The 19,375-nt window shown below is 37.1% G+C and overlaps 1 protein-coding gene across 1 annotated transcript in view; it reads right to left on the bottom strand.

Moving 5' to 3' along the window:
• The window catches only part of colec12 (collectin sub-family member 12), a 209,844-nt gene that overhangs the window by 7,303 nt on the left and 183,166 nt on the right, over positions 1-19,375 (bottom strand). The window contains exons 6-9 of the mRNA XM_028803778.2: positions 11,372-11,866; positions 7,809-7,951; positions 2,575-2,684; positions 434-579 (exon numbers count right to left, since the gene is read on the bottom strand). Of these exons, the coding sequence (XP_028659611.1) occupies positions 434-579; positions 2,575-2,684; positions 7,809-7,951; positions 11,372-11,866 (894 nt within the window). The remainder of the gene's footprint in view (positions 1-433; positions 580-2,574; positions 2,685-7,808; positions 7,952-11,371; positions 11,867-19,375) is intronic.

Below are 19,375 nucleotides of genomic sequence, written 5' to 3'. Positions count from 1 at the left end.
TGCTGATGCAGCCTTCATGGAGGACTGACTCGTCCAGGCCACCCTTCGGAAAGTCTAACATCAAACAGGCATTGTAAGCAGTCACATCAAGCCAAGAAGTATTATCTTCACTTATCAGTGTCCTTTATAAAATGCCTATAGAATTCAAAGTGACCTGAGAACTTACACAAACACAGTGTGATCCTGCAAACTCCATACAAGAGGCATTCCATCTTCAATCCACACCTGTTTTATTGTGTGCAGTGTGGTGAGAGATGAACATGTTAAATGAATAAACTACTTATCTGGCATAATTGAGACAAGATATAGTCCGTTTGGTGTTACTAGTTTTAAGGCATTGCAGAATATGGCCTGGCTTGTAAACTGGAAACTTAGCTGCTGAATTTAAACAATATATTCAAGATGTAATGCAGATGCTGATACTTAGTCTCACCTTTGTCATTGTCTTTTTCACAGATGACTTTGTTGATATCATCGCAAAAGAAATCATTCCAAAGACCACCATGGATCAAGCCTGCACAATCCTCTCCATGTTCATGACCGTGGCTCCAGTTGTCTGGTTGGCCTTCTTTCCAATTACTTAAAATATATAAATAGAAAACACATTTTTCTACAGTATAACCTTAATTTACAAGTAAATATAAACCTACTTTCAAATCCTCCACCTACCTACCCATTTTTTTAATTTATTTTTTCTATTACTGATTTGCTGCGGTGGGTTGGCACCCTGCCCAGGATTGTTTCCTGCCTTGCGCCCTGTGTTGGCTGGGATTGGCTCCAGCAGACCCCCGTGACCCTGTAGTTAGGATGTAGCAGGTTGGATAATGGATGGATGGATATTACTGATTTGCAGCCTGTAGGAACTCCACAGCTGATAATTCACAATACAAAACACTAATATAGTAAACAAATGTATATAATTGAGCAGTAATTAATGTAGACAAAATCCCAGGTTACCAGAGATAATCAAGTTTATCTCTAGCTTTTGGAAGATATTGCAGACCCTTATTATTGCAAATAATTTAATCCATGGGCAGGGACACCAGTACTGTGAACTGTTTTTGTGCTTCAGCCTTCTATATTACTTAATTAATTAGTAGGAATTTTAAGAAGCACTTTGTTTGTAAAATTACAATGCTCATACTTTAGAGATTAATGGTTTTGTTCTTAACATGTGCTAAACCCAGATTACAAATAACTGATAGTGTAGCTTTAACTCGTACTTGTATTATCGCCCTAGTATTATGACTTACTGCACTAAAGATTTGTAGGTTGTTTTGCATAAACATGTCTGCTAAATAGATATATAGTATGTGAATGCAAATTTTTATTCTTCCATCTATTTTCAATTTTCTTAACTCACTTAATCCAATAAAATGTCATGGGAGGCTAGACTGTTTTTTAGCAGCATTGAGTGCAACACATGAATTAACCCTAGATAAAAGGTCTCTTCATTCTACGACAAACTCACTCACATTTAGAAAATGTACAAATAAATTAACCTAATTCACATTTTGGAAAATCCCAGCATAATCAGAATATATCTATGCAGATATGTGGTGAATATTCAGGCTCCATAAAGAAAGTAGTGGTGTTGCCAGAAATTGAGCATTAGTTCCTAGAGCTCCAAGGCACCAGTACTAATCACTGTGTTGTCCACAAACTCAAATGTGGGAAGGGAACATGTAGTCATTTATTCTCAAACTTGCTTTATATAATTATGGATCAGGACCCAGGAAGCCAGGATGCTGGATCCTTGAAGTTGCAGTGCTAACCCCAGTGCTATTATGCTGCTCAGGAACACAGTATATATTTGTGTTCTATTTATAACTACATGTATTCCTTTGAAAATGTATTTTTGCTACAATTTAAATTCCTAACCTACTTTCCATTCTGTGGTGCTGTCATCAACAGTGAGTGAAAATGACAGTTCCTTTTCAGTTTTCAAACATTTTTGCCAGTATGAAGAAGTAAACTATACTCTCAAAGCCCTGCCTGTTTGTGACCACAAGTGTGCTTCTGTTTTTTCCTGCTGCTCTTAGTATCCACAGTCCTTCAAAATGAGGGAATATGTATGTCAGACCTGTTCTTTCTTTTTAGTGCCTTTTTGTGTCAAGCTTGTTTTTTCTCATTCTTATCCTTACCAGCTTTACACACTGCTTTGGCTTTCTTGGTCTATTGAATGCTGATCTTCTATTTCCTCTGCTCCATAAGCTTATAAATATCAAACTACAGTTCCGCTTCCAACCCAGTTGGCATTGAGCATCTGTATTTGATGTTAGTATATTATCAGATTTGCAAAGACTTTATTGTACTTTTTATCTTAATGCAGTATAGATGATCAATTATAACTGATTCCTGAAGTGCTTCAGTTTGTCATCCACTAGTATAAGGCTACATGACATATGGATCACAAAATAATACATTAAATGACATAACCTTGTCTTCTTTTATAACATTGTTAAATGCAAGATTTACTATGTATGGAAAAAGATACATTTGTAACTAACTTCGTTTTTACAATAGTGGCTTATGTTTCATTTCATGTATTTATAAAAACCTCTAAATACTTACACATAGGTTGGTGTAGTTCCATCTACCCATTTCCAATCATTTTCCTTTTCTTGGTCTGTTAAACCTATCCAGAAATAACCCTTGCCAGAAACTTGTTTTTTTACCCATTGCTGAGGAAAAAAGAGGAAAACAAATAAACACATTAAGTCAGAGTATTTTAGATTACAGATATCATTCCCAAAATTGCCAAAATTATGCAACTACAGAATGCACTGCTAGTGCTGTCACACATAACTACAGTATATGCCAAAAAACATAAACATGTGCATCTGTATCTGCTTTTGCTGTTTTAAACCTTCATGCCCTAAGGAGATTTTTCTCAGGAGAAGGTATATATATTAGCAGACCTAAAACAAGTGCTTCATTATATTCTAACAAATATTTTTCTGCACTGTAGTGCATTGGGAACTTCTCTGGGAGGATGACCATTTGACCAAGGGCAAGTTGAACTTCTGTAAAGTAGAAAGTTATTTTTTTATTTTTATCATTGACAGCTTATCTTGGTTTAAAATATCAATACTTGCCCATTTGCAGTATTTCTTAATTTTTTGTCAATTTAAGATTCTGAATAGATCAATGTATAGATATCATTTTTATGCATTAAGACTCAGATATCATGGTATTTATTAGCTAAACATCAAACTCAGTACAAGTTTCTTCTCTGGTTTTTCATCCTTAAGTGTGTCTTTTACAGAGCACTCTAAGAAGTTATAAAGGAAAATTCTCAGGTAACAAATTGTTTTAATCTATGACACATTTTGGTGGCTCTCTAAAACAGTAAAATATACAATTTGAATCTCTGTCCACAGTGGAATTTTAACAGGAACAAGAAGTAGAATATCTAATTAAATGGTTGCTTTGTCTCTCAAGAACCAGCTTCAGACATAATGTACTTGAAATGTAAAATAAAAAAAAAATAAAGAAATAACGTAAGCATGGCTTGAATTAAAGGCTGGGATTGGCCACTTAATGAAAAATGGTTTTCAACAAAAGTCAACAGCTAGAATTGTAGGACTAAGTAAGAAAATGGTTGTTGCAGAGTGCTACACAGGCGCATGTAACTTCGTGATTCTTATCCAATCTGTTTGAAGTTTTAACTGACACATTCTGCAGCTAACCTTATTGTGGGGCACTCTATCTTTCTTTCTGTAAATGCCTGACAGACAAAATGTCTTAACATTTTAGCAGGAATTCATGGCTTAGCACCTTGACAGCTGGTATCCTAAATTAATGCCTTCAGGTGATGTCTGAGCTTCAGAAATAAATAAACAGTACAGTAGGGTTTTGTCAGAGTGTCAATGTCCCATCTCATTGCCATAGCCACACATTAGATCTAATTATTAGATCTAGTTATTAATTACAGAGTAAGGAATTAAGATCATCTAATTGTAATGACTTTGAAAAAAGATGCTTTGGTTACACCAGCTCTCCTTATAACAAAAGTGAATAAAGCACATAGAAACTCATCCTGGTTTAATGAGAGTGCTTGAGCTTTGATATTATTTAAAGTGTTAGGTAGTGTTAAAAGTATGAAAAAGCTCTCTTTGTGGCCTGCTGGGACTACTAGTCTAGATCAATAAATAGCAACAGTAATAGTCCTCGAGAACTGTTTAGAACAGTGGCTAATCTAACAAATGGGAATTCTGAACTGCAGTGCATAATACCTGCAGATGTTAGCAGTGCAGATTTTATGGACTTCTTAAACAATAAAATTGACAATATAAAATACCAGATTTCAGCATCACAGCACAAACTAAATATAACATTTTTCAAACTCTGTCTCTCCTTGACCACATGACTTTAGTAAGTTTAACTTGATAACAGACAAGGATGTCATAACATTAATTTCTAAAATGAAGCCTACTACTTGTCCCTTCAGTCCCATCAGAACTGATAAAATGCTCAATGGCTGTTCTGGTACCACCCATTCTTAGCATTATCAGTAGTTTATTACTGACTGGTACAGTTCCTAAAGCGCAAAAGTGTCAGCTCTCAACATTACTGAAAAAATCAGAGATAGACCCACATACACTTAACAATTATAGAGCTATCTCAAATGCATCATTTCTTTCTAAATTACTTGATTTAATTGAGAAATTCCAGTCTGGCTTTCATACTGTGCTGAATAGTTTTAATGACATTCTGATATCCTCTAGTGAAGGAAATTCTCCAGTATTTACAGTATGTTGTTAGATTTAAGTGCAACCTTTGACACCAACGCCCGCTCTGTTCTATAACATTAGCTGGAAAATTATATTGTGCTCTCAGGCAAGTTCATATTTACCAAATCGATTTCATTACTTGCAGAATTGTGCTGATACTAATTCATTATTATTCTCAGAAGTTGAATTTGGTACCCTAAGGGTTCAGAACTCTTTCCTTTACTGTCCTCAATTTGCATGCTTCCATTGAGAACTATCACTAGAAAAGATACATTCATTTTCACTCGTATACAGACGACACCCAGCTATACCTTTCTTTTAGACCAAATGATGTTTCTTTAATGGTGTCCTTAATTAATTGTGTCAGTGTGTTAAATGAGTGATTGATGAAAGTTACTCATCTCTGAATACACATAAAATAGATATTCTATTTATTGGAGCGAATGAGTTTACTTTAGTTTTCCTAAATGAGTGTGCAAATTGTTGTTGGAAAATTAACATGTTTACTAAATATGGAGGATACTGAGAAATTATTTCATGCATTCATTTCTAGTAGGATTGACTATCATTGCAAGGACTAGAAAAACAGAACAAATAATTCCAGCTCTGAAGTCCTTACACTGACTTCCAGTTAAGCCTTTGGTCAATTTAAAAATCCTTCTTACATACAGTATAAAGTCTTAAATGACCAAGGCCCCGTTTACTTATCTGAACATTCATTACTTTCAAACCAATGGGCATATTAAGATCTCAACCTGCTAGCCAACTAAAGATTCCAAGGATTAACAAAATAACAGTTAGAGGTTGAGCTTTTAGTTACTGAGCCCCAAAACTGTGGAATGATCTGCTTGCTTATATAAGAGCCATCCTTTCAGTTTCAGCTCTTAAGTACATGCTAAAGACTCATGACTTTAGTATAGCATACCCTGATTAGAGCTGCTGATTATTCTGTTTCACTGCTTTGTATTCTGCTGTGGCACTTGGTGCTACTGCTCTCCTGCCAAGGTGTTTTCCTGCCCATGGAAAAAAATGTACAGAAAGATCCTATTGAGATATGACAGGACCCAGCACAGACTCCATTGTGGAAAGCCTAGAAGGGGTGGGTGGCAAGATAGGGTAGGTCTTCACAACTGTGTCTGTGCCTGACTATATCTTTGATTTTCTCTGTTACAATTGACTGTGTTTAGTCAGTTTCAAACTTCTTTGTTTCCCTGTCTGTTGAAACAAATCTTTATATCTACTCATTATGTAATTAGCAATCGATAAAGTCTGTATTTACATTTTACTTGAGAACTAGTCACAGCACTCTGTGCCTACAATCAGTGAAGAGCACTATACAAAACTGAACTGAATTGAAAAAAAAATTATGCTAGTTGTTAGATAATATACTCTGTTGAGATTTTTCCTTATTTATGACATATTGATGGGAATGCTTACAATGTACATCTTCTCAATCTGTAGATCTGATAACTCCTGTGCCAGTATGCCATCTTCCATTATACTTTTTAATTGTTTTTAGTTTTTCGTTTTCGTTTGTGATCCCACCATGCATATTATGATCAATTTTATATTTATTTTTTTCTAAGAAATGTAAAATAATATTTAAAAAACATAACCCAATACTACGCACTCAATATAAATTGTACAAGAAATGAATTTTAACACTTGGCACAATGTTCATGTGACTTTGGTTCAAATTGTCTGTGAGAAGTATTTGTGTTTTCCCTCTGCCTGCTGGGTTTTCCTCCCATACATATTAAGCTGACTGGCATCTATACGAGCTCTGTGTGTATGTGGAGGGATTGGGGGCTGTGATGGACTATCTTATGCCCATTAATAATGGGGATGGTTCCAGCAGCAAAGAATTTGGATTAAGAAGATTTAAGAATGTAATGTAAATTAACACAGTGCTTACAAGTTAACAGTATCCGATAGCTGGTGTAATTAATAAGACTTGTATAATAAATTTTGGAAGAGCTTGTATCTCTTTGTGATTGAATAACACATGACTGTACTCATCGAGAACTGTCACCTTAACAAATTCAGCTTAACTTTGCAAAGTGCCTTGCACAGTGAATACTATTACAAAAAAACTTTTATGAACAGAATGGCAACACCAAAATGCAATATAGGATAAAAATACATTGAACTGCAAAACAATAAGTCTAAAGAAAAATAAATAACATAATATTCACAAACAAATTTTATACAATTCAGGTCACAGGAGGGTCAGAGCCTATGCTGACACAAGTCAGCATCAGCATCATTCACCATCACAGATTCATACACTCTTTCTCTGTCTCACTTATTAAAACAGTTACATCATGGGTATAGTAATTGGTCAACGATGGACCTAGGATTAGTAAATACTTCAGACCTAAAATTGTGAAACAGATTTAGAGCTTAGTGCTAGGAAAAGGTAAATCTGCTCAAGAGTGTATTGATACAGCCTGCTTATTGAACTGTAAAGGGCTTGTTTTTTGCCTTGGTTTAAACCAAAGGAATCTGTACTCATGACATGTAGCTCTACAGTTATGTAAAAATTCTAGTTAATAATCCTAACTTGAGTGAGTTACGGTGTCTAAAAATTGCTGAATAGATAAATAGGTACAGTGGTTTAAAGTGGTTTTAAAGTTTAAAAACACAGACATTAGTTTTCTTTCTTGCCTTTCATCCATACAATGCCAGCGTTTTCAACCCACGAAAATAGAAGTTTTGTTAAACAATGGCAGCTAATAATGTTCCTCATCATCACTTTCAGATAGTCTTTTCAAAGTGGTGTAACAACTAATTTTTTTAAACAGTAACTGCTCACCAAAACACAAAAAGGTGGCATTGTGTTGTAAAATAATAAAATACGCTCCTTGAAAATCTACATATCCACTTGACATTTCTACAGTCCTAAAAGTTAATTCCTGGTCATAACTGGAATCCTATTTATTACCAAGAAATGCTGATCAGAAAGACAGATGAAAAGCCTTAATCTTATTTTTGCACCATTAAAGAAATATATAGAAAAGGACCTACTTTGTATGTACATATATAGAGTATATTGGGAAAATGTATCTGTACCTGCTCTTCCTTGTCATTGATAATAACCATTGTAGAAGACTTTTCTCCACAAAGCTTCTTGGCTTCCTCAAACATTTGTCCTTCTGTTGAAAAGTAGTAACATTTGCTTCTAAAACCAATCCACTGTGCAGGGCATTCTGTGGCTGTGGAAAAAAGGAAAGAGCCAACACTTAATAAATGGGGTTTTCTGCTTATGTTGAAAATATTTATGTATTAGACCTCTTATATCAAAATTTTTTTATATTTACATATACTTTAAATGAACAAACAACATTAAATTCCCTTTAGGTGGTACGTACAATTCTTTGTACACATATAAAATACTAAGTTAAGTAAACAGAATTAAAGCTATCAGTATCAGTTTACTGGTGCTTGACTTTGTGTATTCTCTCTGTTCTCATTTGATTCTTTATGTTTCTCGTGTCTCCTACACCTTTGTCCTGTATGTTTTTCACAACTCCTAGACTTCTTTGTTTGTTTTTTTTTTGTTTTTTTTTCAGGGCGGATGTCGACTTTTGTTAGCAGGAGGGGTTGAGAGCAGTAAGCAGCTGCAAACTGTGACAAAACTCGCCGTTACATTTTAGTTTGACTCTCTTTGCTAGAAGGAAAGTTAGCTTTGTTGGTTTGACCGAGATTTCCCTGCCCTTGCAGGTGTAGTGAAGAGCAAACAACTACAAAAATGGCATTGAAGTCTGGCAAGAGATAGAAGCGAATGCATGAAACAAACTACTCCGTGGACAACATTTTGCATATTATTGCTGAACTGGACTCGGACCCGTTGGACTCTGATTTTGGTGCAAGTGATCTGGAGATCGAGATCTAAAACGAAAGTGAGGTACCGGCATCCGCTGATTGATCTCCAGCTATTCGTGGTGCCGAACACGTTTGTGTTGTGTAGATGAAGATCGCCACTCATAGTGACACGAGGTACAAACCAGAGTGCGTTGTGCTGTGTTCGTGATGGCTGCTGCCGTCCCCGGCCCTTGTCACGTGAAGGCAGCCTGACAGCCAGTGTGACACGCATTCCTGTTAGCCTTCATGCCACCTGTCAGCGTCTTGAGCCACAAGAGACTGTGAACTGATGACCGCAGTACCCAGCAGCTGATATTTTAGGTTGATTTATATGGGAGACCCTTGCTTTGGGTGGTGCGTTTTTTGGAACAAAAATATTCAGCCCTCAAAGAGTTAATCTGCAGAGACATTTGAACATTTTAAAGGGAAAAGGGAATATCAGATAAAGTCTACCGGATTTCTTCCTTTCTGCATCATACAGAAAATGTGTATGATCTGGTGGCGTCTGGGTGGTGCCATTTATGGTACATTGCACTAAATCGTTGTTTTGCACACTGCTTCAATGAACAATACACTAAAAAGAGAATGGTACATCACTTGTCACAGAATTTGTGCTTGTTACTTTCTCGCATCGAAGTAAAGGGAAAGTATTGTAATCATCCAAAAATTAAATGTCAAGATTTTGATTAATCTCGATGTTTTAGACCTCCCTGACTTTCTGGTGTTACTACACAATCATGTGGCAATCCAAATTTTAAGCTTAAAAAGTTTTTAAGTTTCCATAGTTTAAGAAACACCATTTCCCTATATACTATGACAGTAGGGGGTGGTGTCGCACCTCCAAACCCGCAGACAATGCGTCCAAACACCAGGTAAAATTCTCAATATTGAATTTATTGTAACAAAAGTGTGCACCAAGCACCTCCACCTCCACTATACACAAATAAATCAATAACAATAATCACAATTAACAAATCCTCCACTCCTCTCAGCAGCTCTGTCGCACTCCCTCCCAACTCTGGCTCAGTCTGCTGGGGTTTCCCACAGTCCTTTTATATTCTTTGACCCGGAAGTGCTTCTGTCCCTCAGTCCATGTGATTTCATAGCACTTCCGGGTCAGATGGGAAACTCTCCTTTTATTCAGCCCGGAAGTACTTCATTTCTTCCATTCCCATGGCGAGGTAGTACTTCCGGGCTATAATAAGAAACAGTTGTGCCTCCCTGCAGCATCTCTTGGCGTCCCCCATGGCATCCAGCAGGGCTGTGCATCCGAACTCCATTGTCCATAATGCCCTGCGGGAATTTGGGGCACCTCTATGCTCAGGGAAGACTCCCTCAAGCTGCCTGGGGGTGTTGGCCGGGATAAACTGCCGGCCATCCCTCACAATACGTAATAATAAGATTAGATAATATAATCTAATTTACTTACTATTCCAAGACTGAAGCATAAAAGAACTGGTAATGTGTTTTTTTTTTTTGCACCAAATATTTGGAATACTTCATTGTTGATGATACACCAGGCCAGTAAGCTTGAACACTTTAAATAACTACTAAAAAAACAATTCCTTGTTTTGGATATTTCCATTTTTTTTTCTTGCTCAGAGTGTGGAGAGGTGAGGTGGTGATAGTCTTTTTTCATAAATGTATTTGTTCTACAGATTAGTCACCAGTCACTGCTTTGGTGGGTTTTCTTTATTTGGTACTTTGTGACATCCAAACTCAGAACATGTGATGCTGGGAAGAATGAAAGAAGAAGAAATAAATCTACACAAGGTTGTTCTTATAATGCTGTAACCAATAATCACTGCCATATTTATGTTTGCATGAATGAGGGCTGGATGGACGTTTGGTTTCAAGACCCCTAGAGACTTTTTTTCTCCAATGTCCTCACCAACTGGAGTTTTTTTATTTTCTTCTCCACCCTTGCCATCTGAAAAGGTATCTGTTAATTAAGCTTAATATTTATAGCCTACTTCAAACAGTCTTAAATAACATCATATAAATAATTATTGTTTAGTGTTTTTGGTAACACTTTTGATATATATATTATTATTGTAATCACTTTGACTTAAAATGTGCTATTTAAATAGATGTAATTGTTATCATTTTAGGAGGGGTATAGTGTTCACCCTGATCAATGGATATTGTATAGCTCTGGAGGAACCTTATTGTAAATACTTTCTGCCATTTATTTTCCAGTCCTACACAAAATGATCTGATGGATACACTTCAATAATGGAAACTTATTTAAAAATGTGTACTCTAATATTATGCAGTTTTAGAAAACCTTGGGTTAAAATTGCACTTTACAGTAACAGTGCCTTTTCCCTGTATCTATCTGAAGTACTTAGACATTAAATAATAAAGTAAACCTAAATTTAAACACATAACACATGCAAATGTACTTGATGTTTATATTTTCTATAAATGTGAAGGAAGCCAAACATGATATGGAGAGAAGAACATTCATACTCTACACAGCAAGCAACCTAGCGGGTAATTAAACCAGGGCTCATGCATAAGTTATGTTTTACTTTTTAATTTTTAAAAAAATTTTTGACACCTGATCATCTGCACTTTCACTGGTCAGATAATAACTTTATTTTGTCCACATTTTATTATATTCTTTAGTAAATGTTTAGAATAGCATGATGTGTGACTTAAACTGGAACAAATGGAAATAAGTGGACACATCTTTAGCATGCATGTTTAATTATTGCTATAGCAAATAAACCTAAAGAAATATAACTACCTGCAGTTATTATACATACCGTTTGTTTTAGTGGTTGAGGTTGGGGACTCACTCTTTAGTGCCATTGGTCCTCCCTGATTTACAGGATTTTCAGAATTTCCTGGAGGGCCTGGAGGACCAGGAGGGCCAGGAGGTCCAGGAGGGCCTTCTGCTCCTTTGGGTCCAGGAGATCCTGGGGCTCCAATGATGCCTCGCACTCCTGTAGGCCCTGGTGGTCCAGCTGGTCCAGGTACGCCATCTCTTCCAGGAAGGCCAGCAGGACCTGGGTCACCCCTTGGCCCTGGTATACCTGGTCTCCCAGGAGAACCTTTAGAACCCTTTGATCCTGGACTTCCTCTGGGTCCTGGTTCACCTGGATTCCCTTGAGGACCAGCTGGTCCAGAAGAACCTTTTTCTCCCCTGGAACCAGGTGGTCCTGCATCGCCCTTGTCCCCTCTATCTCCTTTTTGCCCAGGTGCTCCGACAGGGCCCTGAGGACCTTTTTCACCTTTGGATCCCCTTGGTCCAGGTGGACCTGCAAAGCAAGTGACATATTATAAATATTCTTTTCTAAGAAAGAAAATAATGACAAGCTCTTCTTAAAAGGAGTCTAATGATGAAACAATTATGCCTGATGAAGGTAATAAAAATGAGGAATGATTATGAGTGAACTTTGAATGATTACGTGTAAGTTGAATACCATTCTCAAATCTGCATAATCAATTTAAGGGTCACAGGGACCAGAACTTATCCTGGCAGCAAGAAATGGACCAGCTGTGAATAAACACCCGTCTACTGTAGTGTGATAGATAGATAGATAGATAGATAGATAGATAGATAGATAGATAGATAGATAGATAGATAGATAGATAGATAGATAGATAGATAGATAGATAGATAGATAGATAGATAGATAGATAGATAGATAGATAGAATGTAAAATTTTCTTCAGTTAAATTAAAAAAAATCTGAAGTTGGATCATTCATCAAAATTTGGGCTTATTACAATATGGCTTTGCTGTCATAGAGAGACAGTAGTGTACAAGTTTGTGTGCTAATTTAAAGGAAAAGTAATAATAACAATAATAATTCATTACATTAAGTAATGGTTGCTGCCTGTACACCTTCATATATTTTCAAGATTTTTTTTGGCCAAGTATAGTATAGTCAACACATTAAGAACTGAAATGTATAGATCCTGTTTCCTGTTAGCTGATTCCTTCAGCAAGGCAAACATTCACATTTGACAGAAAACTGACATGAATTAGTTCTTATCCTTATTTGTAATACAAAAGCAACATAGCAATATGCCTGTCCCGTTTTCATCATCCATATAGCATAGGATTGAATTTCTTAAACTTTATTTTTTTTCTTCTTTAGAACTACACTTGATGTTGCTCCAGGAAGAACTCAAAAATATTTTGGATATGCCCTACAGATCAAGCCTGTACTCAAGGACGTAAGGGAGTTAAAACCTTGGTAAAAGAGAATAACAAACACTGCCTAATGAACACCAAACAAAAGCTAAAGTAATCAGAAATTATATTACATTATTCATATATATAAAAGACCAAATCGCCTCATGCACGCAAGAAAGAGCCCCACCCACCAACTCTAACCCTCCTCCTGCGTCCACCCTCACTCTCGAGGCATGAGCAGGCAGTGTGCATGGTGTATGCAAGACAGAGACCCACCCACCAATTCTAAGACCATGGGGTACGCATGACAGAGCCCCGCCCGCCAACTCTAACCCTCCTCCCGCGTCATGGGATACGCACGACAGAGCCCCGCCTGCCAACTCTAACCCTCCTCCCGCGTCCACCCTCGATCTCAAGGCATGCGCACTGCCTGCTCATATGCCCGCCCCCAACTCCTCACCAAACACATCCTGAGTCACTTTGGTCTGTGCTACAGTCCACATGCATCTCTGAGCCACATTGACTGTTCATTTTCCTAACATGGCCACCGCTTCACATGTATTTCATGGAAAAAACTCTTCTTTCAAGGTTATATAAATTCCTGCATCAGGTAACTGTTTCTTTCTATCAGTCGGATATTTCTAGAGAAATGTCATCGACGAAGCTGTTGCTCTCGAACATCGCAACATGGCTGTAACCTTTGTTTGCCAACATTGCGATAACTTTGGCGACGTGCTGACTGTTGTTCTTAGTCACGGAAGCATAGTCATACAGTCTGCTCAACAATACGCTGATTACATGAATACTTCCAGAGTTTATGGTGGCGAGACAGAAATTGTGGCGATGTCCCAAATACTTTCAGCTAATATCACCATTCACTTCTGAGAACGTCCTTCATTCCCTGAAGAATTTCTTAGCAGTCTTACTCCCACTGGCATGCCTCCACATAAACTCAAAATTAAAGTTGGTTCAGTCGTCATGCTTCTGACAAACCTCATGCCAGCAAGAAGTCTCTGTAAAGGCACTAGACTGACTGTTACCAGCATTCACTATAATGTACTGGAATGTAAAACTATCGCAGCTGCTACCTCACAAACTGTTCTTATTCCCCGGATTTCCCTGACCACATCAGATTCAAATTTGCCTTTTACTTTTACACTTAGACAATTTCCTGTTAGATTAGCCTTTGCAATGACAATTAATAAGACACAGGGCCAAATTTCAAAAAGATATGCCTGTATCTGCCAAAACCAGTTTTCAGTCACGGACAATTGTATGTTGCTCTCTCCAGAGTTCCATCTTTTCAGTCACTCACAGTCGTATCCTCAAACCCACCCCATTTGGACAACTGTGTCTTTCAGGAAGTGTTCACCCATCAATAAATAATTATGCGGCGTATACTACTAGTATTAAAATAAAAACAAAGAATGTGATGTGTTAAAGAGAGGTCCAAAAAGAAGAGCTTGCTGTTATGCAAAAATAGCAAGTAGTTGTCTGTGATGTTTTTTAATTTTGCCTAGGTTTGTATTAGATGATAAAAATAAACATTTTGTTTGAGGGATAATAAAAAACAAGAGCTATCAGTTGGTGTGAAATATAATTACTCAACTGTGATGTCTAAAATAGAACATTGTTATGATGTTCCAAGCAACAAAAGGGAGTTGTTGCAATGACAAATGGGAGTGTGGCACCTGTGGCAGATTACTGCTATCCTGGCACTTGCATGCAGTAGGCACCCAATTAATTTGGAATGTTAATACTTGGAGGATTTATTCTAAAGAAAGTTTGTTTATTTCTGTATAAATTCTAGATGTTCAGCATTCACTCAGGCATAAGGTTACTACATGATTTAACCACTGTACCCTTTCTCTCATGATTAAATGCTAAAAAAAATCAAATTAACCACAAAAGCAAGTGAAATGATGAACTTTATCTCTCAAGTATATTTTCAAGTAGACAGCCCTATTTCTCTATCCGAGATTGGGCACTGTGTTTTAAGGGAAAAATAAACCATTAAGTAAATGTACGGGATTATTATGTGCAGCTAGCACAAATTTTATTAAAAAATGACTATTTTCATTATGAGTCTAAGAAGTTTCACAAAATCTATTGGTTTAAAGTTTAGAATAATGCACAGTGGGACTCAAAGAAGCTTACCACATTTATCCACAGTATGCCATAATAAATGGAGGGCCACTTCAGTGAAGGAGTCTGGGACACAATGCAATTCAACAGAGTTCCAAGAGATGTCTGATTATTCATAATGGTGGAGAGCTTTGATGGATTGAGTGTACTCATGACTTGTGTATTACTTTTTAAATTTATTTTATTGACCCAACAATATTTTCTAGTTGAAACCTTGGAACGTTATTCACAGAAGCACTCACCCAAAAGAAAAACTGGGTACTTCACTTCACTCCAAAGTCTTTGATTTAAAAAGACAGTAAATTTGATTTAATTCCAATACATTTTGGGCTTGTGTTATAACTCACACTATTTACTCTATATGAGCAACATGAGGTATGGGCAGCATGGGGATGCAGGGCTTAATGCTTCCGTCTCATCAATTTAGCATCTTGGGTGTGAGTGTCATGCCTGGCCTTGTTCAGTGTGGAGCTCTCTCACATTCTCCATGCATTATCCCCATGTCTGCGTGGGTTTTAACCTTGGTATTTCATAAAGATATGTGTCAAGTTAAGTGGAGGTTCTAAATTGGCCCACTATTAATGTGGGTGTGTGATTGAGGGGGCCCTGCAATAGACTGGCACCCCTTTCAGGCCTGGTTCCTGCCTTGTAACCCAGAGCTGCTGGTGAAGGAATGCAAAGCACCACAAACCTGAACTGGATTAAGTGGATTTGAAAGTGTTATATTATTTAAACTAATTTAAAATGAGTTTCCATCTAAAAATAATGACAATATGCAAGAAATATGATCTCCCCTTTCACAACCACTTCTTGTTTGTTTAGAGCAGCTCTGAAAAATTATCAAACATAGAAATATACTAAATTTAACTGATGATTACAAATCTGCTTAGTTGTGCTCTTCTTTTTAATTCAATCCAAGCAGTCAATTTTCACGAGTGAAGTTATATTATTATTATCAAAAACTTATTTCAGTCAGAAAACTAAAAAGTATACATGGCTAAACTTAGCATTTTTTCAGCCATCCATCCAAGCTGTAATAAGTGAATGGATGACTGACTACAGAGTGCACAGACTGTCAGAGCCAGCCCTGGCAGTACCGGGTGCAAAGGATGAATTAACCTCTGTTGGAATGCCCTCCATGAGGAGCTGCAAGCAGACAGACGCTCACACTTACTAATAATAAGCCAACATTCTACTTTATCTGACTTATTGTAAATGTTGCTTCTTTGAGTAGATAACTAGAATTGCAGGATTTACATGCTAGGTGTGCCAGACGTGTCCTCCACATCCATGTTTTAAAGCATAATGCTCTTTAAAATTCAATTAAATTAAAAGGAGCCAATGTGTACATAAAAGGAAGGAATTATACTGCAGTGGTCAGTAGTGCTACCTGATGGACCCAATATTCTAGGTTTCAATCCTATGTCTGACCACGGTTTACATGTAGTCTACACATTCTTCTCTTGTCTGTGTGTTTTTTTCTTCTGGTTTTCCTGCTATATGCCAACTGTAAACTGGAGTGTGGCTGTGTCAGTAAGTGTGCCCTGTGATGGACTGGCAACATGTGCATAGTTGCTCCCTTTCTTATCACTGATACTGCTGGCATAACCTTGCTCCTTGTGACCTTGACCAGGAATAAGTAGATTTTAGAATGATTGTATAAACAATGTGTTATGTCAGAATATAATGGAAAAATGCCTAAACTAGATGTATAATCCACAAAAAACAAAGACATGATATGTTATATTATGCTTGTCTTTTCTAGGATTACGATATTTTAAATCTGAACAATATTTGCTTTCCATTACAAATTCAGTTGATCTAAGACTTTTTTAGGATTGGAAAGATGCTACTCATTCACTAACGAAGGGCCATATCATTATCAAAAACTAAAACTATTCACATATATTTTGAAACTGCATATTTTGGGGCAGATATGGCAACGCCTTAAAGAAAAAAAGCAAACTAAGAAAAGCTTTCAGGTTTGAGGAGCAAAAGTGTAGTTATAATAATATGCCTCATAATACACAGGATAATTTCATATCAAAATTTAGGAACAATAGGAATAACTAATACTGTCATTTTATAGCAGATATCAGTTATGTGAAAAAGGATGTACATCCCATGAAATGTTTTTTCTTTTTTAACATAAATTTGAGCTTCATTTAAACAGTATCTTTAGGTAAAGGTGACGTAATTGAAAAAAACAATAAAATGTTTTAAATATTTTTTTCAACAAAACAATGAACAGGCGTGTCAGTTTCATCTATGGAAAAAGTAAATCCACCCTTGGCTCTAATACCTGGTATTGCCTCTCAAGTGGGTGTTTTCTGTAATGGTCTGCCAGTTTCTGACTTTGACTGGAAGAAAGTTTTTCCCATTCCTCCTTGCAGAATTTTTTCAGCTGTGCGAAGTTTGAGGGGTGTCTTATATGCACAGTACATTTAATATTCTCCCAGAGCATCCTGATATAATTCAAATTCAGGATTTTACTGGGCCATTCCAGAACCCTTCTTTTCTTTTTTTCATCTACTCCCAGGTGGACTGGTCTCACATTATCCTCATGAACCCTCTGGTACAATGAAGAATTAATAGTGGATTATATGATAATCCCTGGCCCAGGCCCTAATGCAGTATAGCGGCTCCAAATCATAACATTTTCACCGCCATGCTTTACAGTTGATATCAGGTTATTCTGGTCAAATGCTCACTGATTTCCACCTAACATGTCTTCTGGTATTGTCGCCAAATATCTCTATCTTTGCCTAACCTGACTGAAGCACATTGTTACAGAAGTCATGGTCTTTGCCTGTTTATGTGCAAACTTTAGTCTTGCCCTGATGTTCTTTCTGGGCAGCAAAGGTTTTCTCCTTGCACACCTCTCATGTAGACCTAATATATGCAGCCTAGTTCTAATAGTACACTTTGAAATCAACAGTCTTGGGTCCTCAGACTTTTTTCAGCATATTTTCTTCTGCTTTGGGGCTGAATTCGTTTGGGTGGCATTGCCTATACAAGCTAGCAGTCATTTGACATCTTCTCTACTTATAGGTGATCACCTGGGGCCTCATGTATAAATGATGTGTACACACAGAAATGTTGCATAAGAACGTTTCCACGTTCAAATCACAATGTATAAAACCTAAACTTGGCGTAAAGCCACGCACATTTCCACGGTAGCTCATACCCTGTTGTACGCTAATTCTGCACTTGGTTTTGCAGACTGGCGGTACCCAGCGTCAAAGCAGTGCTACTGTTCCTGTATGGTTTCCCTTTCTTTTTCAGATCCACATCCCTGCCGCGGCTTTATAAATACACTAAAATTAACCGCATATTGTTTATTTGTTTAAGGCATCTGATTGTAATTAAACTGTAACAATAAAATGGTCCACAGAATGGTCAAACTATTCTAAATACAATAGCTGCTTTAGCGTTGTTACTCTCACTGCACCTTCTTCTTCTTCTTTCAGCTGCTCCCATTAGGGGTTGCCACATCGGATCATCTTTTTCCATATTCCTCTCTCGGAGTATTTATATCACAGTATCTGAGAGTGATTCACAGCTGTAAAGGAGCTGATTGTAAAGAGAATTATCGATATACAGCATCAAGCACATGCTGCCTCAACCATTCGCTATTTGAACTGGTCTCATCCGACCAACGCTTCAGAGCCTTTCCTGTTCGGCCCTCGCAGTTCACAAACAGTTTCATCCCAAGAACTATACATGCACTCAATCAGTCCATCAAGTGCTCCTTGTAGAACTGTTTGTACTTGCAAGTTTACAGTGAGTTAATATGATGACAATATCATTTTTAAGATGAAATGCAGCAAAAAATATTTATTATACAGATAAAACTTTAACTACATGGTGCCGCAGTGCTAGTGAGCTTGAGCTTCGTTCATGGTTTGTTCCTACCTCGCGCTGTATTCTTGCTGTGGCTGGCGCGACACTGGAAGGATAGATGGATAGAATAATTAAACATTACAAATATATTTCAGTGTTCCTTAAAAGTTTTGAAGAATCGCCGTTCTAAGCTTATAGATGGCTTAATGTCTATTACAGAGCTGATTGTGTGGCGACTGGGTATTTGGAGGAAGAAAAGTAAGGACAGGAATTGGGGGTTAGTACGTTTGAAAAAAGACAGTACTTCTGTAATAAAGCATTTCATCGAAGGTCGCGCATGGTGCATCAAGCATCTTGCGTAAGACATGAACAATCACTGCGCCACCATATTCCCATGTTTAATAACATGCTTTATCTCCTATCATCGTGAAAATGATATCACGTATACTTCTCAGTATTTAAATTATTCAGAGAGCTGTAATATTCCGAATGTAATGGATTCTGTGTCCTGTCGGAGGAAGACAAAGCCCGGAAGCACGTAGTGATTCACGCACACAGAGCACATAGAAGATCAAATACAAAACAAAGCATTTAACGTGCTACTTTAGTTACGATGGGATTTGAGAAACTAGTAAATT

This window comes from Erpetoichthys calabaricus, chromosome 6, assembly GCF_900747795.2.
Source record: "Erpetoichthys calabaricus chromosome 6, fErpCal1.3, whole genome shotgun sequence".
Lineage (NCBI taxonomy): Eukaryota > Metazoa > Chordata > Cladistia > Polypteriformes > Polypteridae > Erpetoichthys > Erpetoichthys calabaricus.
Note: the sequence above shows the minus strand (reverse complement) of the source record. Positions and strands in the feature narration are given on the sequence as shown.